General features: G+C 41.3%; 1 protein-coding gene across 7 annotated transcripts in view; it reads right to left on the reverse strand.

The window, feature by feature from the left end:
* SLC24A2 (solute carrier family 24 member 2) overlaps positions 1 to 23,825 on the reverse strand; it is a 229,181-nt gene that overhangs the window by 75,688 nt on the left and 129,668 nt on the right. For 5 of the 7 annotated variants that reach the window (XM_036331260.1, XM_036331262.1, XM_036331257.1 and 2 more), the window contains one exon: positions 12,998 to 13,106. In XM_036331260.1, the coding sequence (XP_036187153.1) occupies positions 12,998 to 13,106 (109 nt within the window). Of the gene's footprint in view, positions 1 to 12,997; positions 13,107 to 15,950; positions 15,990 to 23,825 lie in introns of all 7 variants that reach the window. The other 2 variants (XM_036331261.1, XM_036331258.1) reach the window with 1 other exon arrangement.

A 23,825-nucleotide genomic window follows, 5' to 3' on the forward strand; every position in this document is an offset into this window, starting at 1 on the left:
CGCACTGGCCAGAGAACTTGGATGTTCTCCCGAATCCCACCCTGCAGCCTGGCGGGATTTAGTGGCCTCTGCCAGACACAGAGAACCAGTACGAAATTATACCCAGCTGTGGGGCGAGCACAGCCGAGTCTCACCGTCTGCTGCACCGGGCACTTAACAATATCAGAAAGGCATACAGGAAAAGTGTCCCAGGGGAGGAGGAGGAAAAAGCAATAAAGTGAAAAAAGAGAGAAAAAAGAAAACAAACAAAAAAACCAACCCCAACCTTCCAACCGTGGAGAAAGGGCAAGGGGTGAAGAGAGAAGTATGAGAAAGCAAGAGAATTTGAGAACAGAATGAAACTGAGGGAAAAAAAGACTGGAATTCAGAAAGGAAATGAATGCCACTGATGTGGAAGTGATTCAATGAAAAGCTATCCTTACACTATGTATTACTCTACACTTGAGTGTTGTCCAGGATGTCACTTTACTGAATACATAGATCCCTACCACAATGGAAACAATCACCCAAACTCACAAAGAACTTAAAGGAGCAAATTGAAAGTAGAATGAATGTTCATGCAATCCTCTAAATTTCATTGGTTTTAAGTGTAAATCCACTTACTAGTATTCCCACTTAAATTATATATATATATAATCTGGCTAAGCGACCATCCGACCATAGACTGGCAGGTAGGTACTACGTGCACTGACCACCAGGGGGCAGACGCTCAATGCAGGAGCTGCTGAGTTCTGGTGACTTGGCAGCGGCGGTTCTCGGGTGACGCACCCTGGAACCAGAGAGGAGGGAACCCGACTCTGGGGTGTGTCACCCAAGAACCGCCCTCTTGCAATCTGGGACCTCCTCAGGGGATGTCAGAGAGCTGGTTTCGGCACAATCCCTGCAGGCCAGGCTGAAAGACCCCACCTGCCAGAGGGACCCTGCTCACTCTGCAGACTCCCTTTGAGCTGCAGTGCCGCCCCAGGAGTGGCCAGCCAGGGAGGGTCTGTGGGAGGTTGGCTCCAAGGCGTGTCTGGCCCCTCTTGCCCAGTCTTGCCCCGCCAGCCACCTTCTAATTAATTTCCTTTCAATGTGCACGAATCTGTGCACCGGGGCACTAGTATTATATAAAGTGGGGCTATATAAGTGAGTTTAAAATCCAGGATGCAAAGATAGGGCAGAAGATTAAGGTATGTTTCACAGAAAGTCCAGAGTGCACCTCAGATTAAGTAGCAAATGTCTGCCAGTGAACCAGAGACATGATGATGTCGGAGGATGCAGGGCCTCATAACCCTTAAGTGTACAAATGTTTTGGCAGGATGGAAAAAATTAGTACAGTAACTGCTCTTCTAGATTTTTATCAATACGTTGGGGATAAATTTTTTTTTTTAGTCTGCCCAACTATGGATCCAGATGAAGTTGAGACTTTGAGGAAGGAAATGAGTTGAGTACCATGTCACTTTGATTTCCTTCCATTGCACAAAGAACGGGAGAACTTTTTAAATACAGAAACTATAATTATACAGCTTCAGGATAACCTTTGCTCACCTGAAATCCAGATTGCCAAAAAGACAGGGTTTAGCAGGATTAAAAAAACTTGGCACATTGTGAATAGGCCTCTTTTAAAGGGAAAATATAGAAAAGGTAATTCACTGATTTACTACTGAACCACTGTCAACTGCCTAAGAATGTAATGGTTGCAAAACCAAAAAACTTGATTTATTTGGCAAACACCTACATAGAGCTAATGAGGTGCCAGGACTGGCCCACACACTCCACTGATAACGTATGTATCAGCTGGGCACTGGGAAAATGAAAGCGCTTTTTCAAATTCAATGATTGCCTCCATCCTTTGGTACCTGTGACAGCTGCTTTCTATCTCTGGGAACTCTGAGTCCTCCCTCTGAAGCAGGTCTAACTGCATCTTTGAGCATGTGACACGTTCAAGATGGAGCTGCAAATTTACGGATGCTCCTTTGTCCTTTTCCATCTTTGTCTATGTTTATACTCAAATGCCATCAAAATCAATTTTTTGGTCACATGCCTTTGTGTCCTTTACTTGAAAACAAACTGGAGAGAGGGAAAGAGGAAGGGAGGGAGGGAGAGAGAGAGAGAACCCATTCCCATACTCAGAAACATTTATTTTAGTAAAACCATCCACCTTCTCTTCATGCCCCAAGTGAAATTTATTTACAATGTGCACAGCACACAAGACAGATTCAATTTCAACCATCTCTGACGTTCAAATCTGAGCATAAAGCTTTACTATTCCCCAAAGAGAGGAGCTCTTTAACTAGTCCCTGGGTTTGCTCTATGAGAGGCATTAAGAGCCTTCTTTCCTCTACCCAGGCATTTAAGCTACTGTCATCTTATTAAAAACACGGCCAGTAGATTGGATTTTACCCTTCTCCAAAAGAAGATTTTCACTCCCATTGCCTATTTGTTTACCAGCTGAGGCTGCATGCAACATCTTTCTTGCTAATTTAAACTGATCTATGATTTGGGGTAGAAAGAAAAGGTACAACACTGTCTGTCAGGGACAACTTCTCCAGATTTTGAATAAAATAGGCATGAAAATGACTTTCTCCTGGGATCAAATGGCAACTTAGGAAAGCTCCTATTGAAGCTGTTTTTAAAAATAGAAGCATCTGAAAGAAATAAAAAGCCTGTGAAGTGGAAAAGAAATGCAGATAATCTCACAAAAATACCTCCACATAGACTGGCAAGGGCTGGATATTTACACGGACAATGAAGCCATCGGGAGACAGCGCAGAAGGAGGCCCCTGCTGCTCCTGGCTCCTGGTGGAAAGTTTTGCCAGGAAAATAGCAGAGATCTTTTTCATAGTGGTGACTTTCTTCCAGGCAAATAACAAGCAGGGTTTCTGATCATTCCTAGTATAGCATACTATGCAATAAAACTACATTACATGGAAAAAAAAAAGAAGTTGGGTAAATAACAAGTTCTGCTCTTTGGTAAGAAAAGAAATGCCAGCAAGCAAGTCAAAGTTTGATCCTGGTGTCAGCATCAGGTTTACACTCAATGTATATGCTGAAGACCTGGGAAGATTAAAAAAAAAAAAGGAGACAGGAATGGCCCTGTGCACAGAGGATGGGCGAGTGTGGCTATGATGAGAGTCCTGTGTGGGCGACTGTGGGTGGGTAACATTCAGGCTCCGAAGGCAAACTGAGGGGCTGGTGACTGCGCAAGTAATGTCACTCTCTGAACCCGTTTCCTCCGAGGTAAAACACAGTCATTGCCACAGCCGCTGCTGCGAGAGAATTATGAGATGACTATCAGGACTTTATATCAACAATGACTTAGTCTTCTATGTTCTTCAGAAATGATTACTTATTGTTTTGCCATAATGTTCTTAAACATTTCCTTTGGGTAAATCCTTGGTACTTTATGGTTTTGTCACATTTGTGAGTCGGGTATTTATTTCTTTGATGTTATTACTGGTCTAGAGAAAGGCGAGTGAATCCGGCACGCCGATAAAGGATCTGACCTGAGTGAACTCTTTTTAAAAAATTAAATTTATTGGTGAGTGAACTCTTAATAGTTCTAACAGTTTCAAAAAAACGATTTACTCTTCCCTGTGGGAGTTCCTTTATCAGTGGGGTTCTGCAGTTAATAAAAATATTTTTTTAAAATATATATTTTATTGATTTTTTACAGAGAGGAAGGGAGAGGGATAGAGAGTTAGAAACATTAATGAGAGAGAAACATCTATCAGCTGCCTCCTGCACACCCCCCCACTGGGGATGTGCCCACAACCAAGGTACATGCCCTTGACCAGAATCGAACCTGGGACCCCTGAGTCCTCAGGCCGACGCTTTATCCACTGAGCCAAACCGGTCAGGGCATTATAAAAATATTTTTTTGAAAACCCACAGTCTAGGGTACAGGGAGGATGGTAAAAAATAGATATTTGCTACTCATTTGTGAGGCTTTTCCCATCAAAACGTCCTGAAATTCAGGTCACTGAAGTTGCTCGTTCATATCCCACTGCCTGAGCCAGACTGATAAAGGACTGGCAGAGATGGTATCAGGATGCCACGCAGCCGCTGAAGAGGGAAATGAGCGAGCAACACTGTCCTTCAGAAAGGCCAGAGCCATGCTCCCAGGACACCCTGACCAATCTGGATGTAGCAGGAATGTGCTGGATATAAAGTGAGACCAGCTGATAACATGAAGTGAATTTACCGTGGGGAAATGTCCCCATCTTTATAACAGCAAATAAGGCAGTGAGCATGATGTCATCTTCAGCCATCTCATTACAGGATTCTGATGGTTGTGTCATGGAAAAACAGCCTCAAAGAAATTGCAGAACAGGCATGGGGGCCTGCTGTTCCAAACCGTCTCAGTTAAATGATCCTTCAGTTCAATTACAGGCCCACTAAGCAACTATTGTTCCTACTCTTGTGTTTCTTAAGGTATCAAGTTCACTTATTTGTTAAATTTTGCCATTACTAATAAAATTGTTGTTATAGTGGGAAAAAATGTAAATCAAAATTTGAAAATCTGGAAGGAAGGAGAAATTACTAGAATTGTAGAGAGAATGCAAGAATCCATAGAAACCGAATGAAGAGCTTCTTCTGCAGTTTCCTTCTTAAACACAGCTTAATGCCAAATTATGTGGTAGGTGCTATTTTACAGGTGTTTGAACTTGTAAAATAAAGAAATGGTTAAAACAACAAACTTCTTAGAATCTTGTAATTTTTTGAATATATCAAATTAGGTCCATGGGATACAATAAAAAGATCCAACAGTATATCAAAGGGAAGAAAAGGAAAGGAAAGAAAAGAAAAGAAAAGAAAAGAAGAACAAAAAGTTGGAATGGAAAGAGGAAGAAGTGAACAGGAGAACTCAAGAAGATGAGAGGCACAGAGCAAACATTTCCCACTGCAGCAGCAATTTCAGAACTAGAGGGAGAGTCATCTAATCATCTAGCAAATATTGACTGGGCATCGACTTAATGTCAGTGCCTTCCCAGAGGCTGGGGATACTATGGTGGCCACAGCAGACACGATTGTTATTTACCTCTACACAGACAACCATCGTATGAAATGGGACTTTGTTGGTCACAACCAAAGAGCCGTTGACAGGACATGGGTTAAGACAATCTACATGGCTAGAGACATACGGTTCTCCAGCAGAAAAAATTATAAAGCAAGCACTCAATTAATCCATTCCACAAATACTTATTGGGGCCCATATGTGCTGGGCCCTGGAGATAGGTGAGAGCCTGCCCCATGCCGTGCCATGCTGGAGATATAAGGGTGGAGATAGGCAGTGAACAACAACTAAATCCATTCATGATGATAAGTGTTATGGAGAAATACGGAGCAGGGCAAGGGAAACCCAGAAACCTGGTTTATTTTCAACATTTTGGGGTTGATACTTTTCAAAGGTTGACTGAGTAAGGTCTCTTTGATCAGGTGGCATTTGAAGGCTCAGTTGAAGGAAAGGAGGGTAGAAGCCATTTGGTTGTCTGGGGGAAGAAGGAACATATGCAGAGAGCCTGGGGCAGGAGTATGTTTGTGGTTTGTGAGAAGGGGCAGCCAGAGAAGTGAAGCAAAGGGAATGGCACCTGAGAGAAGGAGAGAGGGGCTGAGGGAGGAGGAAAGGAGTGGGGGAGGGCAGAGTAAAGCAGAGAAGAAGGGAAGAGGGGAGAGGCACCGAGAGGAACGTGGAAAGGCAGGTCACAGAAGGCTTTAGGGCCACTGCAAGTACTAGGGCTTCTCCTGTTGGTGAGATGGTTTTGAGCAGAGATGGGCCATAATTCACTTGTGTTTTAGGGGAACCAGGATTCTCAGATGACAGGTTTTAGGGCATGTCTTTTCTGGGGAGGACTCAGGGGCACTGTGTAAAAGTTGGATCCATGGGCCAGTAGAGAGCCCTTTAAAAGAGAGGAAGAAGGGGCACATCACACCTCTTCTCTGTACATCAGGAATCTGAAGAGACAGAAGGAAGGTCCCTAGGGATGGGAGAAGAAGGGGGACACATTTGACCTGCACTGGGTCTACCAGGGAGTTCCATGTTTGGGGAGGCAGAGCGCCCAGTGCTGGCTCCTTTGGAAGTCAGGATGGTTACTTAGCCCCACTTTGGCCCATGTGATGGAGGCAGAAGTCTGCCTCTGGGAACACTAAGCTTTTCCTGATAAAAAAGACCGCTGCACTGTCTTCTCCTTCCAGGCTACAGATATGGTAGCAGGAGCAGCCACCCTCCTATGAGGATGAGAATGAGAATGAGAATGAGAATGAGAAAAACACTCTCTGGATGAAAGAATGAAGAAACAGGACACTGATCCCTAATGGCAACTGTTTACTATTGGGCTTCCTGTTAAATAAGTAAAGTAATATTCTAAAAGACTATTGAGGCCAATTTAAAAAGTCTATCTACTGTATGATTCCAAATATATGACATTCTAGAAAAGGCCAAACTATGGAGATAGTAAAATGATTAGTGGTTTGGGAGGTTGTGGGGGAGAGATGAATAGGCAGAGCACAGAGAATTTTTCGGGCAGAGAAAATGCTCTGTATGACATTACAATGATGGATATAGGATAATTACACATTTTTCCAAACTCATGGAATGTGCAACACCAAGAATGAACCCTAAAATAAACTATGGACGTTGGATGATTATGATGTGTCAATGCAGGTTCATCCTTGTTTAAAAATGTACTGTTCTGGTGTGTGATGTGCCCCTTCTTCATGGGAGGATATGCATGTGTGGGGGCAGACAGTATATGGGAAATCTCTATACCTTCCTCTCACTGTTGTAAACCTAAAAGTGCTCTAAAAACAAAGTCTTAAAAAAGTATTAAGTTGAACCACTACAATTGAATTTTATTGCATGAACTGAATGCAATTTTAACTGAAAAATCATTGCCACTAGTCACTGAGAAGTAATTATATACTTTTTGGGTATTATTGTATTGAATACTCACCACAAGCTTCTGATAGTAGAACTATCATTATTCCCTTTTACAGATGAAGAAACTAAGGCTCTAAAAGGCTGAGTACTAGTAATCATGAACTTATGCTGGTGGTGCTATCATTATCCCATTTTACAAGTGGAAAAACTGAGGCCTGATGAGGTTGAGAAACTTGCTCTAAGTCTTATAGCAAGAGGCTGAGGAAGGCAGTCTGACACTTGGACCACATAGGCTACATGGTCAAACTCTAATGCTATTCTATCCATCCTGCTCTCATGCCAATGTCTCCACTGTCATCACCCAGTCACTGGGCTCTGCCAGAATTGCAGAGTTGCCTATGTAGGATTCCTTTTCCCATGACATCCAGGACAGGTAGGTCAACAGTAATTGCATGTGCTTGAGCAAAAGTCAAGTGATGAGAGCAAGGTGCATGGGGGACGCATGAGCGGGGCTGCAGTTCTGGGTGCTGAGGAAGTGAGGGGAGAGCTAATGCTACCACAGGTTTTGCTGCAAAGGCTTATGTACGGAAAATTCACATGTTACAGACTGAATGAATAACCGGTCCAGGATCCTGGTATTTATGCCAGTGTCTACACCAGGAGAACAGGGAACACTGAGTTGGACATGAGGACACACAAGGCACCAGAGTAGCATGAGAACTATAAACACAGACCTTGAGTCAGAAAGATACAGGTTCACATTCTTGGCTCTGCCATTTACTTCTTCTGTCACTTAGTGAGGCAAGACACAGCCTCTTTATACATCAATGTCCTTCTCTGAAAAATGGAGCAGGTAGGGCTAGTGTAAGGATTAAATGAGAAGGTTTACACAGAGCACTCAGCATAGTGCCTGGGCTATAAGCTTCTGCAAATGTCAGTTGGTGCTACTGCTATGAGACAAATTGATAGTAGAAGCTACTTCTCATGCCCAAAGTGCTACATCCAGTGTCCTTGTTTTAGGTTAATAAAGATGTACACCTGGGTACATATAATGGCTTGTTTAGAGAATATGTTAAAATCAATATGGGGCAGTAAATTTATTAGAAAGATTAGTTCAGATAGTCATGCTGTGATCTCAAAGACTGATGATTCTAGTTCTCCAGGGCTTTCTTAGAAAAAGAACAAAATCTTTATTCCAACAATTTACATGAATCTTTAGCAGATTCCTCTTTTAACGAACAATGTCCTGTTCAGAATCATGTAGCCCTGGAAAGCCATTGCTCAGCCTTGCTTAGACTAAACCTTCACCCGAGGCAGGGTGACCGTGGCTTTGTCCCTCCCACACAATGTGGTCTGCCCAGAGCACACCAATGAATAGTGAGCAGATGAGACAACCAGCAGTGTGTGTCCCTGAGACAGACTAGGTTATAGTAAAGATGCTTTCAAATTCTATGGTATTCCATGGAGAGGTGGAGTCTCCTCTCCTTCAGTCTGGGCTGGCCTTCATGACTGAAGAATGCATTGAAGAGCCATTCTGGGACTTCCCAGGCTAGGTCATTGTAAGCCTTGCAGCTCCCCGTGAGATTGGAGGGTTTGCTCTTGGAACACTTAGCTGCCATGTCAGAAGTCCAACCATGTGGAAAGACCCGAGACAACCTGGAGAGTCAGAAGGGTGCAGCTGAGCCCCGCCTTCTAGCTGTGCCTATGAAGGTGCCAGACACATCAGTGAAGCCCTTTGGGACCTTCGAACCTGCTCATCTACTAGCTGAATCACACCAAAGGACCTTGGTTGATACCACATGGAGCAGAAGAATCACCCCACTGATCTCTGAGCAAATTTCTGACCCATGAAATCATGAGCAATGAACAGTATAGTGGTAGTTTTAAGCCACCAAGTGTTGGGTGCTTTGTTACATATCAATAGCGAACAAAAACACAAACACTGCTAGGTCTTGTGCCTCAGGCTGAGAGGCCAAACCAACCACCAATGAAAACTTTTGGCAAGGGCTCAACACTGGGGGTGAGAAGACAAAACCCCCTGAGGGGCACAGATGATACCAAGGGAAGTGTCTTTCTCTAGTCCAGGGGTAGGGAACCTTTTTTCTGCCAAGGGCCATTTGAATATTTATAACATCATTTGCTTAATATAATTCACTTAATATAAATTTGTTGCTATGAAAAAAGCTCCTAGATTTATTGAATTTCGAGTCCTGCCTGCGGTTGTGTTGGCAGGGCCAGACCAAATGACTTCTTGGGCCTTATACAGCTCTCGGGCCAGATGTTCCTCACCCCCGCTCTAGCCCATTTGTCCTAGACGATGTTTTCAAATGAAGTTGGAAACTTCCCTCTGAAGAACAGTGACCGTACGCCCCAGGGTGCCAACGCACTACTCAGCTGGGTGGACGCCAAGAACACCAGTGAATGGTCCCTTACGCCACAGGGGAGCGCTGCAGTGCTTATGCCGTCAACGTGGTGATGCAACCAGCAGCCTCTACATTGTTAAAGGAGTGACAGTTTGGCACAAGGACATGTGAATTCAAATGATCAGATGCAAACTAAAAGAGAGGTGGCGATTTCTGAGAGCTGTGGGTTAATTTTTTGGCGGTTCTTGAAACGGAAACTGATTGTGAACTTGGGGGATAAATACCAGAGCAATCTGTTTCCTTGGCTGCGTGCTGTGGAGCAATTTTAAAGCACTGAAGTGCTTTCCATATTTTCTAATCACTCAAGTCCAGAACTGATTATGGCGCTCAGCATCCTCTCGGATTCGCACCATCGGAGCACTCCACGTCCTTCAGGGAGTGATTTCACCTTGAAAGTGGATGCCTGCATCCAAAGGCACATATGGATACAGCAGGAGCAAAATTTAACTGCAGCGCACCCCACAACGGCCAGGTGTTTCAGAAATCACTGATGGCCCAGCTCCGAGACAACCCGAATTTACTCTCTCCTTTCTCACTGGAACAAAACAACCTCCCTCAGAAAACAAAACAAAAAAAGGCTCTACCAGAAACTGAACGACCCCAAACAACAACAACAACAAAAGAGAAATTTAGATTGTTGAGACCTGTGGGCAAGGGCGTGCGTACACACACACACACAGATGCATAGGACATCTCTGGAAGGAATTCCAAGAAATTGGTAGCTGTGGTTTCTTCTGGGGAGAATTGAAGGGCTGAAGAAAACTGGGAGGTTAATGGATGAGAAAGACTTATTATTTTTTTTTTTTTACCACAGCCTTTTGAATATTTTGAATTTTAAAAAAAATCATATGCTGTATTACTTTTCAAAATAATGAAACAGAACAATTCTAAACCTGTGTGTGGTACTTATGTCCTGCTAGGCACTGTGTTCAATGCTTTATGTATATTCACTCATTTAATACTTATAATAATCTTGTAATTAGACATGACTCTATTATACTGATTATACAGATGAGGGAACTGAAGTAGAGAGGAGTTAAGTAACTTGTTCAAGGTCACACAGCTAGTAAATGCAGAGGTGGGATCTGGACCCAGAGACTCTAGCTCTGGAGTCTGTCCTCTTAATTACTATATAATACTGGCTTGGCAAAAATAAATATACTCAGTTGCCTGCTCATAAGGGAGTTGAAGCAGATAAAATAGTTCTTTACTTTTCTCATGTGGCCCTCTACAAAGATGGGTGAAGAAGATAGTGGCTCAAAATAACCAAGATACAATCTTAAACCTGTGGGGGTTTAGAGGGCTTTGAAATTGTGTGACTAGAGGTTAAAAGCATGAATTTTCCAAGTTGCTTAATCCTTCTGAGCCTCAGCAGCTATTCTATGCCAGGCGCTCTGCTAAATCTTGGAGACAAGTAGTGAATAGAATAGAGTTTCTGCTCTTGAGAAACTTACTGTATCCTGGGGGTGACAGGCAGTAAACCAATAATCACACAATCATAGTGTGAGCAATAAAGAGAAATTAAAGGGTAGATGGAGAGATGAGGACTGGGTCCATTTATACTAGGTGGTCAGGAAGTGTCATTTAGGCAGAGTGCTGTAGGATGGGCAGGGGTAAAGCAGGAAAACAGAGGAAGTCGGGGGAAGAAAAGCATTCTGGGTGCAAAGGCCCTGTGGTTGGAAAGAAGTACCTGTTTCCGGACAGAAAAGTCTCTGTGGCTAAAGCCAGGTGAGTCAAATTGAGTTTGGAGAAAGAGGCAGATCATGTGGACCATGGTTAAGTATGTCACAATTTTCCTAAGAGCCATGGGAAGCCACTACAGGTTATAAGTAGGATTGACATAATTGCATTCACTTCTTTGTTGTTGTTGTTGTTAATCCTCATCCGAGGATATTTTCCCATTGATTTTTTCAGAGAGAGTGGAAGGGAGAGGGAGAGACAGAGAGAGAAAGACATATCAATTGGTTGCCTACCGCACTCCATGCCACGACCAGGCCTGCAACTGAGGTTTGTGCCCTTGACCAGGATGGAACCCTTTTTAAGATTACTTGGGCCGCCATGTGGAAAATATACAAAGAAGGAGGCAATGGAGAAAGAGGAAGACCAGCTAGGAAGCTACTGTAAGAATTCAGGAAAGCAATGGAGATGGCTTGGAATAAAGTGCTGGCAGAGAGAACAGTAGATAAATTTGAGATGTTTTAATGGTATGATATTTTATAAAATTAGTGTAATAATGTTAGCTATGAACTGTTACTATAAAGCATAATGTAGGAGTGAAAATGCTTTGTCAACTATGAAGTGCTGAACAGAGGTCACTGACTATTACTACAGATGAAGAAACCAAGTACATGCTAGTAGGACTCTAACCTGCCCAAAGCCACACAAGGGCTTAGTGGCTGGGAGGACGTTGACCTGTGATCCCTTCACTCCCTTCTCTGGGGTGTGCCCGGAAGAAGGAGAAGAGGGATAGTGACCGGGTCTAACTTCCTTGTCACGTGGGCCTCAGGGTAAATAGAGTAGTAATATTTAGGAGGTGTCTGGCTAGTATCTAGAACTCAGGGTCTCTGAAGCAGGGCTCCTTGGAGAACATCACGTCAGCTCTACAACTCTCTGGGGTACAAAATGGGAAATTTTTCATCATTGAAAAACTCCACAGGGAGTGGTGGCCCCTTGATCCTCCCCTATAATTCTGGGGGAGTGGTGTGTGGCAGTGAGGGGAGCTAGGACCTGGGGAGCCGCTCCTGACATCCCAGAGTTTTCTTTACTTCATCTGAATCTCCGATTGCCTGTACCCTGGATATTACTGAGCAAAGCTTCATATTGGGTCTGAGCTCTGACTTGTGTGACATTATCTGACAATCTCATCCCACGTTTATTCAGTGGCAGAGACCGTTTCCCCAGGTTAGTAGTCCCTGTGTAGTATCAGGCCCAATTATAAGGTCCATGGGCAAAGAGAGAACAGACTTGGTTATATGTGACCCCTCACTAGTGGCCTAACTCTGATATTTATTTGACACATCAGATATCCACCTACCTGAAAAATTAATTTTTTAGGATAGTTATGCAATTTAAGAAACTTGATGCATCTGCCTTCATTGTGAATGAGCAAAACTGAAAGAACTCAATCCTGGAGTCTCTGGGATGGTTCATATGATTTCCTGATGAGGTGAATCAGGCCTTTTGGGGCTCCAGTGACTAATCCTAAGCACTTTAGAGAGGACCCCCACCCTCCACTTGCCAAGGAACCAGTACAATATCGATGTGCAGCAGTGAACACGGTTTCCCCAAACTACTCTTGGCCCTCCTAAGTTACGAGTTCTCTTCTCTTCTTTTTAAAAGCTGCACAATTTATCTTAGCATACAACTTCATTATGGAACTTAGGAAGGATGAGAAAGGGAACTGTCACTCTAGCAGGAAGGGAGAAAAACCTCTTTGTCTTCTCTGTCTCATAACAAAGTGTATTTATGCTGGAGGAATCAAAAGACAGAATCAAAAGGCACATGGATGTCCAATTCTACTCCTGGTACACACATCTCCGATTATGAACGGAGCTGTTGCAGATAAAGCACACCAGAGGAACAGGGCTTCCTCTGGAAGATGCTAAGCATGAGGACATTGGCAGGCTTGTGTGACGGAAGCGTCAACATGTTTTTTGAAGAGAAGTACATCCTCTTTCCCCCCAAACAAGCTTCCAAACTAAAGCCTGGTGTTTACCTTCAGCGAGTGGGTCGAGGGTGTGTATCATGAGCTGGAAGATGCTATTCCTCATGAGGCTGTTGTGGAGGGAGGCAGAGCTTCCACCTCGCTGGAGACGTGGCTTGGCCTGAACAGAGAAACCAGACAAAGATGCTGTTAGTTCTCAGAAACCAAAGGCAAGTGCATTACAGGTAAGATCCTCCCCTTGTCTGGTGGTCACTTGTTTCTGTTCACATGATCACACACTGTTGACCAAAGATTCCCAAGGTACATTTCAAATCCCCCAAAGGAATGGCTTTCTCACAGCCTTTCCTATTAAATAAATTTATTTGCTACCATTTTTAGAGCTTAGTAAATGCTAGTCAATGTGCTATATGCTTCATTCACAAAATGAACTAAATGAACTAGGCACTGTTTTTATTCCCTTTAAAATATTTTTTAATTGATTTCAGAGCGCACGAGCAAGAGAGAGAGAGAGAGAGAGAGAGAGAGAGAGAGAGAGAGAGAGAGATCAATGATGAAAGAGAATCATTGATCAGCTGCTTTCTGCACGCCCCCTACTGGAGATCGAGCCTGCAAGCCAGGCAAGTGTCTTGACCAGGAATCGAATGGTGACCTCCTGGTTCATAGGTTGACGTTCAACCACTGAGCCACACCAGTCGGGTTATTATTTCCTTTAGACAGATGAGGAAACTGTCATAGAGAAGTGAAATGAGGCGTCCAATTCACACAGACAAGAAACGGAGGGTAGAGGAATGAATCTCAAGTTTGCTTCTCTCAGAATTTGTTACCTGAACCAGTGGGTGGTCTCTACAATGTTTGGATTGTGCACCCTATCAGTAAAATGTTTGAGTATGTATGTGTATGTATATGTATCCATCTGTATCTGTATCTATCTATATCCATACCTATACTAAAAAATGAGTATATATATTATAAAACACTTGAAAAAGTGGATATTATGAAGAATAATATAGAAAATAAATGATAGAGGTGTTAATATTTCCCCCTTTTCCCCAAAAGGACATCTCCCACATCTCCCAGGGTTCCTCTTCTCTGCCCTGGAGCACAGCTCTAGTCCATGAAGCCCTATGGTCTGTGTTAAGTGAGATTTAAAGAGAGAGAACCACTTACTATAAATCTACAGAGAAACTTCCTAACTTCAAAGGGAGGATTTCTTTTGTATAAACTCCTGCTAGAGTGAACCTTTGGGCAAATAAATGAAACTGGCATGTTAAGAGAGGAACAATGAACCTCTAGAGGTGAGATTACCAACAAGCTCTTTGTTAAAATCTTCAAAAACAAACAATCTAAAATAAAATATCCAAACAGTGGATTGAAACCAACTTTTATCCTGATTAGGAACTGTGCTCTCCTTTTTGGATTGATTTTGTGTTGGTTAACACAAGGGACGACGCTCCAGAGACCAAGCTTCATAGACAGATTTAAGAGAGGGCAGCACAATGTGCGGAAATGAATTTCTTATTGAACTTTTGATCCAAATTCTTGACATGAGATTTTTCTGGGGTCTGGTTAAAATAAATTACGGTTTCCCACTGCCTTCCAATCCTCTACAATGCAGGGTTTTCCAAAATGTTCCTTTGAACTCCGGGTGCGTCCCAAGAAAAGTCCCATAAGAGACTCCACGGTCAAATATTTTGGAAAGTGCTACACCCCAGACTAAAGCACCTTTTGAGTTTTAAGATACACATTAGACCACTAAGCTTAAAAAAATCAGGTTAACTTGGTAAACGTGGACAGTTTCTGAACTATTGCCCATGGAGCCTTACTCTGAAGAATACTTATTAACAATCATAATCTGTATGTTTGGAGACAAACATTAAACCTATAGTAAGCTTGAAGTATGGGTAAAATGTCAGTATGAAGTTCAACCACTGAAATTCAGAAACGTCTGAATTTCTTAGTCTGATTTTATTTTAACTGATATTCTACTAGAAATTATGTTCCCAAAAATACAGGGTTTGGAGAAGAATCAGAGGGGATTACTGGTGTCTCAGTGATGAGCCAGATCATGGGCTCCTCAAGGGAAGAGTCTGGGTCCCACCGCTAGCCCAATGGATCTGGCATATCCTATGGGCTCTCAGTGAGTGTCATAAATCTTGGCTTTGAGCACTAGAGGAGGAAGAATGGGGCCGTATGAATCTTCATTCCTATGCCCTTCTGCCTTAAAAATTTGTAACATTTTTTAATGCATTGTGTTATTTGATTTAAATGGTTAAGGTTCAAAATATTTTAGAGGCAAGGTGAAGAGATTTGAATAGACTTGAAATGTAATCACTGTTTAATGGCTGAAGACAAAAACTCTAAAGGTCATTTCCTTGTCATGCTTCACACATAAGATGTGATGTGTTAATTGGACAGGAACTGAAACATGTGCTTGTTGTTAATAATCGGTCATGACCACTATGACTATGGTTCTTATTCTGAGAAACTGGCAGAACTCTGCTGCGAAGATCTTCATTAGCAAAGGATTATAGCTATAAGAGAACTGAAAGCATTCTTTTGGGCATTATGCACATACCGGATATGTAGATCTCATGCAGTTTTTCTTTTTATGGAACCCAAAGAAATTTCCAGCCAAAAATTATGTGCATGCAGATACATAAAGAAAACAGACATCAAGCATTAGATGCCTCCCCACAATGTCCCCGAATATCAGCTCAACATCCCTTGGAATGTAATGTGGGACAATCTCACTCTTTCAGCTCCTATAAAAGTTCATGCCAAATGAAAGAGAGAACTGAGACTTTCTGAAACAGCCCCAGAGATAACGTGTCAATGAATGTCAGAATTCGGTTGACACTAATTGTAGGCAGAGCACACACACACAGCAGCAGATCAAACCATGTAGTATTCCAAGGGAGAGGGTGATCTGTTGAGCACATGAGCCCCTTGTTCATACCCCCCTCCCCCTCCACAGGCACATACAGACAGGGCCACTGCTTCCTACCGGCAGAGTCGGTTCATCCTTGTCCCTGACTGTAGATGACTGTGTAAGAGAAAGAGACAAAAACAGAGACAAATAAACAAACGATGAAGCACATACATACAGGTTTCACATTTAGTAACAACCATCAGTATAGGGAAATATTGGTGAGGTTTTTTATTCTGCTCCTTGGGAAGGATTATGCCAACACAAGGGGCAAAGAGTGTATATTTCTAGCCAATATAATGGTTTGTTTAGGCATATGGTGCATGCTCCTGAGATCAAAGTTGAATGGGCAACCTAACTGCCCAGCAATAGAAGGCAGTTAAATCAATTAGGGCCCAGCCGCAATTTGGAATACCATGTGGTCATTAAAACAAATGGAGTGAGTATACATGTACTGACATGAAAAAAAAATCTAAGCTATATTAAGTAAAAAAAAGCAAAACTTACGTCTATCTCATTTTGAAAACAAATAATGATACTTTAGTATATGTAAAGAAAAAAAACTCTGCAAGGATTATTCCTAAGTGTTACTGCCGGGAATAAGATTACAAGGAAGTGTCATTTTCCATGTCTCTTGGAGGGAGCCAACATTCACTGCCCCGCGTGTGGTCAACAAGAATAAATAGAGCCTGAACAAGTAAGGTCATTGAATTAGACTAGGCCAGTGGTCGGCAAACTGCGGCTCGCGAGCCACATGCGGCTCTCTGGCCCCTTGAGTGTGGCTCTTCCTAAGCCTTAGGAGTACCCTAATTAAGTTAATAACAATGTACCTACCTATATAGTTTAAGTTTAAAAAATTTGGCTCTCAAAAGAAATTTCAATCGTTGTACTGTTGATATTTGGCTCTGTTGACTAATGAGCTTGCCGACCACTGGACTAGGCTCATCACACATGGAATTCAGATAATCCATCTTCTCTCCTACCCACACTCCTTCAAGTTGTTCATGCTAAACGTGGAAATATCTGTCAGGTTGAGGAAAGGTGACTAAAACACAGTAGAATGTGAGGACCTATGCATTTGTTGGGAGAGAACACAACTCAGATAAGGTGACAATGGAGTTCTTCCAACATGCCTCAATTTCATGCTCAGACCACTACTGTGGTCGCTCCACCTCAACTGTGAATGCACACAGCAAGAAAAACCTCAAGCCTTTCCCCCTGTCTTGCCTGCCGGTCCTCCACACCCCAGTCTTTGCTGATCTGCATCTGCAAGAATAATCACACACCTGGAGGCCAGCAGACAGGTGCAGAGCTGTTCTAAAACCTGCCGCGGCCCTAGGCTCTCTTTTTTAGTCCTACCACACACGCCATACAAAGAACATTAAGTGGCCCCCACATTCCATCTAAAATATACATTTTTGTGCAAAAAAAATGAAAGGGATTTTTATACTTTTGCATTTCAAATTACTGGCTACGTGCAATTCTTTGAATTTATGATTGGCATGCTCAAAGCCTTGAAAAGTAAGAAAGATCAATTCACAATTTGTTTTCCCATGTCATTTTTAAGAAGACTACATTTAACACTTAAGTTGATAATGAACATTTTGTAGACATTCAATTAAACGTTTAATTATCTTGTAGATACTTTTTTGGAGTTGAGAGTCAATATCAATGTATATATATTTTTTCTAGTTCCAAACATTTTTGTAGACCCTTGAAGAATTAGTAACTCCCAGGCACCTACAGAAGTATTCTGACTTGGTGGTAACTTCTGAGCACAGCCCATGAACATTACTAAATTGGCCATTGCCTCCTGGTTTGGGGCTTTCTCTTAGTGACTTTTCTAAAAGCACTAACATAAAAAAATCCCGATTCTCTAGTTCCCAGGCACATGCTTGGGGAACTGGAGTGGACCTGAAATTGCCCTTTGATTTCCCTCTTTGCTCTCAAAGGCACTGCATGATCCTGTTTCTGTCTGGCAGGCCCTTTCATTTTCTCTTCTTCCACATCAGACAGCTCAACAAATGGCCCCACATTACACAGAACAATCCCCCAGGGAAATTATCCAGTGCAGCCAGCTCAGCCTTTGGACGCATGTCGAGGTGAACTGTTAGAGCACGCCTTTTCAGTTAGCAAATTTACACCTTGTGGCTAAATGGGAGGCAAATAATTATGAGCTGGAAGTGATGCCACAGAATATGAAGAAACAGAATGAAAAGGGTGGTGGGCTTTATAGGAGCAAACTATCACCAGCTAAGAGTTTCATTTAAAAAACATATTTAAAGAAAATACTAGAAAGAAAAAAAAAAATCCAAGCCTGCCTTTTGGTTTGAAAGGACAAAAAAATATCTATCCCATTGACTTCCTTTTTCTCTCACAAGCAAGGAGGGTCATGAGATACAATAAATGAAAAGAAATGCCTTGTACATAGATGCTACAAAGAAAAATCTGAGTGCAGAGAAAAGTCTGAAATCCTGTACAAAATCTCCCACTGTTTAATGTCAGCAGCAGTTGACATTGTTATTTTTCTTTCAAGTGTAATTTGCAGACATGAATATACATCAGGTTACAACATAAATTTGGGTACACAAATAGCAGCTGAGGCCATTAAAACATCCCTCGCCCCCCACTTGCCTTTCCTGTAGCCCTGTTGTAAGAGATGAGAAATGTGACATATGCTAGCTCATTTTCAGGGGCTTACCCACATCTACTGATAATTCCTGACCCTCACCTGACTTAGCCTCACTAATTACATGTTGAAGCAGCCCCACAGTCCTGCCAATGGGCTGCTGATTATGTTAGGAATTCAATTTTAATGGGGTTTTAATTACACTGGAATATAAACAGTGAAGGTGACAAAGAAACAATTCAACTGTCTGTAGCCTGTACAGTTTCTAACCACTAGATTATTTAGCTAATTACCTAGGTTTGGGTTGACCTTGGTGCTATGAATTTATTTTCAGGGCCATTGAACATCTGGCAAGTTTAATTTAACCCCTCGGTTGTTACAGAAGACAGTCTCTTAAAAAAACAACAATGTGACTTTAAGGCTTGATCTTGGTATTCTTATTATGCATTTTGCTTTGTAACCCCCTTAATTTTAAACACACCAACACATCAAACATTTGGAAGCCCAATTCATAATGGTCAGTAAAAAGGTTGTGCCAACTATAGGAAAGATCTGTTAAGACTAATCCATAGCTTAAAAAACATGACCCATATATAAGCTGTCTACAAGAGACCCTCCTCAGAACAAGGGACTCACACAGACTGAAAGTAAAGGGATGGAAAAATATCTTTCAGGCAAATGGAAATGAAAAAAAAGTTGGGGTAGCAATACTTATATCTGACAAAATAGACCTCAAAGTGAAGGCCATAACAAGAGATAAGGAAGGCCACTTCATAATACTAAAGGGATTGATACAATAAGAGGATATAACCCTGATAAACATATATGCACCCAATGCAGGAGCACCCAAATACATAAAAAAAACTCCTGGAAGATATCAAGGGAGAGATCGACAACAATACAATCATAGTAGGGGACTTTAATACACCACTGACATCACTGGATAAATCCTCTAGACAAAAAGATCAGCAAAGAATCAGCAATCCTAAATGACTCACTAGATCAGATGGACTTAATTAACAACTTCAGACCATTTCACCCCAAAGCCACAGAATATACATTCTACTCAAGTGCTCATATGACACATTAAAAAATAGACCACATATTGGGTCACAAGCAAAGTCTCCCCAAATTCAAAAAGATTGAAATCATATCAACCATCTTCTCAGACCACAATGGCATAATATTAGAAATAAACTACAATAAAAACAATCCAAAAAATTCAAACTTTTGGAAGCTGAATAGCATGCTATTATACAAGGATTGGGTTACCAAAGAGATCAAAGAAGAAATTAAAAACATCCTGGAAACTAATGACAATAAAAACACAACAATCCAAAATCTATGGGGCACAATGAAAGCAGTCTTGAGAGGGAAGTTTATAGCTATACAGGCCTACCTCAAAAAACAAGAAAAAATGGTAGTAAATCATCTAACTCTACAATTCAAAGAATTAGAAGGAGAGCAGCAAGAAAAGCCCAGAGTAAGCAGAAGGAAGGAGATATAAAGATCAGAGCAGAAATGAATAACATAGAGACCAAAAAAAAACAAAAAACAAAACAAAAGATCAAGGAAACCAAGAGTTGGTTCTTTGAAAGAATAAACAAGATTGATGAACCTCTAGCCAGGCTCATCAAGAAGCAAAGAGAGAGGACCAAAAAAAACCAAACAAACAAACAAAAAAAAACCACCCCCAAAATCAGAAATGAAAGAGGCAACATAAAAACAGACCTCACAGAAATCCAAAGGATTGTTAAAAGATACTATGAACAACTCTATTCTAACAAACTAGACAACCTGGAGGAAATGGACATATTTCTAGAAAAATACAACCTTCCAAAACTCAATCAGGAAGATTCTAAAAATCTCAATAGGCTGATAACTATGGAAGAAATTGAAGCAGTCACCAAAAAGCTACCAGCAAACAAACGCCTGGGGCCAGATGGCTTCACAGGGGAGTTTTACCAAACATTCAAGGAAGAACTAAAACCTATTCTCCTCAGACTATTCCAAAAAATTCAAGAGGAAGGAACACTTCCAAGCTCATTCTATGAAGCCAGCATCACCCTAATACCAAAACCAGATAAAGACAAACAATGAAAGAAAATTACAGGCCAATATCCCTCATGAACATAGATGCCAAAATCCTCAACAAAATTCTAGCAAATAGGATCCAGTGGTACATCAGAAAGATCATACACCATGACCAAGTAGGATTTATCCCGGGGATGCAAGGATGGTACAATATCTGCAAGTCAATATATGTGATACATCACATAAATAAATTGAGAGATAAAAATCACATAGTGATATCAATTGACGCAGAAAAAGCATTTGACAAAATCCAACACCCTTTGTTGATAAAAACTCTTAGCAAAGTGGGAAAAGAAGGATCATATCTCAACATAATAAAAGCTATATATGACAAACCCATAGCCAACATGGGCAAAAACTAAACCATTTCCCCTAAGAACAGGAACAAGGCAGGGATGCCCACTCTCACCACTCCTGTTTGACATAGTACTGGAGGTACTAGCCATTGCAATCAGACAAGAAGAAGAAATAAAAGGCATCCAAATTGGGAAAGAAGAAGTAAAACTGTCCTTATTCGCCGATGACATGATACTGTACATAGAAAACCCTAAAGACTCCATCAAGGGGAGTTATGGGGGGAAAAAAAGAGGAACAAATGTAATAATCTGAACAATAAAGATTTAATTAAAAAAAAAGACTCCATCAAAAATGATTAGGCTTACTAAATGAATTTGGCAATGTAGCAGGATACAAAATTAATGCCAAGAAATCTATGGCATTGCTATATACCAATAATGAACTTACAGAAAGAGAGACTAAAAAAAGCAATCCCATTTACCATCGCACCAAAAAAATTAAGATACCTAGGAATAAACTTAACTAAGGAGGTAAAAGACCTATATGCGGAAAACTACAGGACACTGAAAACAGAGATAGAGGAAGACATAAACATTTGGAAGAACATACCATGTTCATGGATTGTTAGAATCAATATCATCAAAATGTCCATACTACCCAAAGCAATCTATAGATTCAATGCATGTCCCATTAAAATACCAACGGCATAGTTCACAGACCTAGAACAAACTTTCCAAAAATTCATCTGGAATAAAAAAAGACCCCGAATAGCTGCAGCAATCCTGAGAAAGAACAAAGTAGGTGGGAACTCATTACTAGATATCAAGCTGTTTTACAAAGTCACTGTTCTCAAAATAGCCTGGTACTGGCAGAAGAACAGGCATATAGATCAATGAAATAGAATAGAGAACCCAGAAATTGACCCGAACCACTATGCTCAATTAATATTCAACAAAGGTGGTATGATCATACAATGGAGTCAAGACAGTCTCTTCAATAAATGGTGTTGGGAAAATTGGACAGATACATGCAAAAAAATGACACGAGAACACCAATTTACACCATACACAAAAATAAACTCAAAATGGATAAAGGACTTAAACATAAGATGGGAAACCATAAAAATACTAGAGGAATCCACAGGCAGCAAAATCTCAGACATATGCCGAAGCAATTTCTTCACTGATACTGCTCCTAGGGCAATAAACAATTGGGAATACATAAAAATAAAAAGCTTTTGCACAGCAAAAGAAACCATCAACAAAACAAGAAAGCCCACTGCATGGGAGAACATATTTGCCAATGTTATCACCGACAAGGGTTTAATCTCCAACATTTATAGGGAACTCATACAACTTAACAAAAGGAAGATAAACAACCCAATCAAAAAATGGGCAATGGACCTAAATAGATACTTTTCGAAAGAAGACAGAAGGAAGGCCAAGAGACATATATGAAAACATGCTCAAAGTCACTAATCATCTGAGAGATGCAAATCAAAACGACAATGAGGTACCATCTCACACCTGTCAGACTGGCTATCTTCAACAAATCAACAAATGACAAGTGCTGGCGATGATATGGAGAAAAAGGAACCCTTGTGCACTGCTGGTGGGAATGCAGACTGATGCAGCCTCTGTGGAGAACAGTATGGAGTTTCCTCAAAAAACTAAAAATGGAACTTCCATTTGACCCAGTGATCCCACTTCTAGGAATATATTCCAAGAAACTAGAAACACCAATCAGAAAGGATATATGCACCCCTATGATCATAGCAGCACAATTCACCATAGCTAAGATTTGGAAATAGCCTAAGTGCCCATCAGCAGACAGTGGATTAAAAAACTGTGGTACATCTACACAATGGAATACTACGCTGCGGTAAAAAAGAAGGAACTCTTGCCATCTGCAACAGCATGGATGGAGCTGGAGAGCATTATGCTAAGTGAAACAAGCCAGTCAGAGAAAGATAAATATCACATGATCTCACTCATTTATGGAATAAAATGAACAATATAAACTGATGAACAAAAACAGATCCAGAGTCAGAGAATCATCGATCAGAATGTCAAACCTCAGAGGGAAGGTAGGGGACGGTGGGGGTAAGGGGGAGAGATTAACCAAAGGACTTGTATGCATGCATATAAGCCTAATCAATGGACACAGACAACCGGGGGTGAGGGCATGAGGGAGGGGAATGGGGGGATAAGGACACATATGTAATACCTTAATCAATAAAGAAATTAAAAGTAAAAAAAGACTAATTCATAGCATACCCAGTAATTCTAAAGGAATACTTAAAAGATTTCATAAAATGCATCGCGAAGGGTCTCAAGTTGGGGCTCTGGTGTGCTACACAGACCTCCTCTTCATCATGAAAGCAGGACATCCACCAGGCCAGGGCATAAGAGAGATATGTTTTTGCATAAAAAAGACTTGTATAATTCAGCTCTTTATATAATTTAAACTGTTCTTCCGTAATTTTGTCCTTCCATAATTATGGCAAATCATTAATTGATCAATAATTAATAACGGATGTTGCCATTAATCTCTGTTGTTCTCCCTGGTGGAAACCCCAATTCTATATGTGAATTTTGCTATCTATTTGCTATGTTTTGAAAATGCCTCATCTCTCCTGTAATAAAACATACAGCCCATTTAGAAAGCATTTTTAATGCCATAAATCATTCACAAATTCTTAAATCGTCTCACTTCCTTTGACCCTTGAAAGACACTGTTTGAGAAATAATTTCCTTGGCTACAAGGTATAGTTTTGATGTAAATTTGTACAGAGCCTTACCCCTCATACAGGCTTCCACTCTCACTTCTCATACATAAACATTAGGCAAATACTGCACCATTTAGCTGCATCATAGCCACATGGCTCCTGGTTTACTCTGGCTGGTAATGGCCCACCTGCAAATCACATAATC

Source organism: Myotis myotis, unplaced genomic scaffold (genome assembly GCF_014108235.1).
Source record: "Myotis myotis isolate mMyoMyo1 unplaced genomic scaffold, mMyoMyo1.p scaffold_m19_p_12, whole genome shotgun sequence".
In the NCBI taxonomy this organism is placed as follows: Eukaryota; Metazoa; Chordata; class Mammalia; order Chiroptera; family Vespertilionidae; genus Myotis; species Myotis myotis.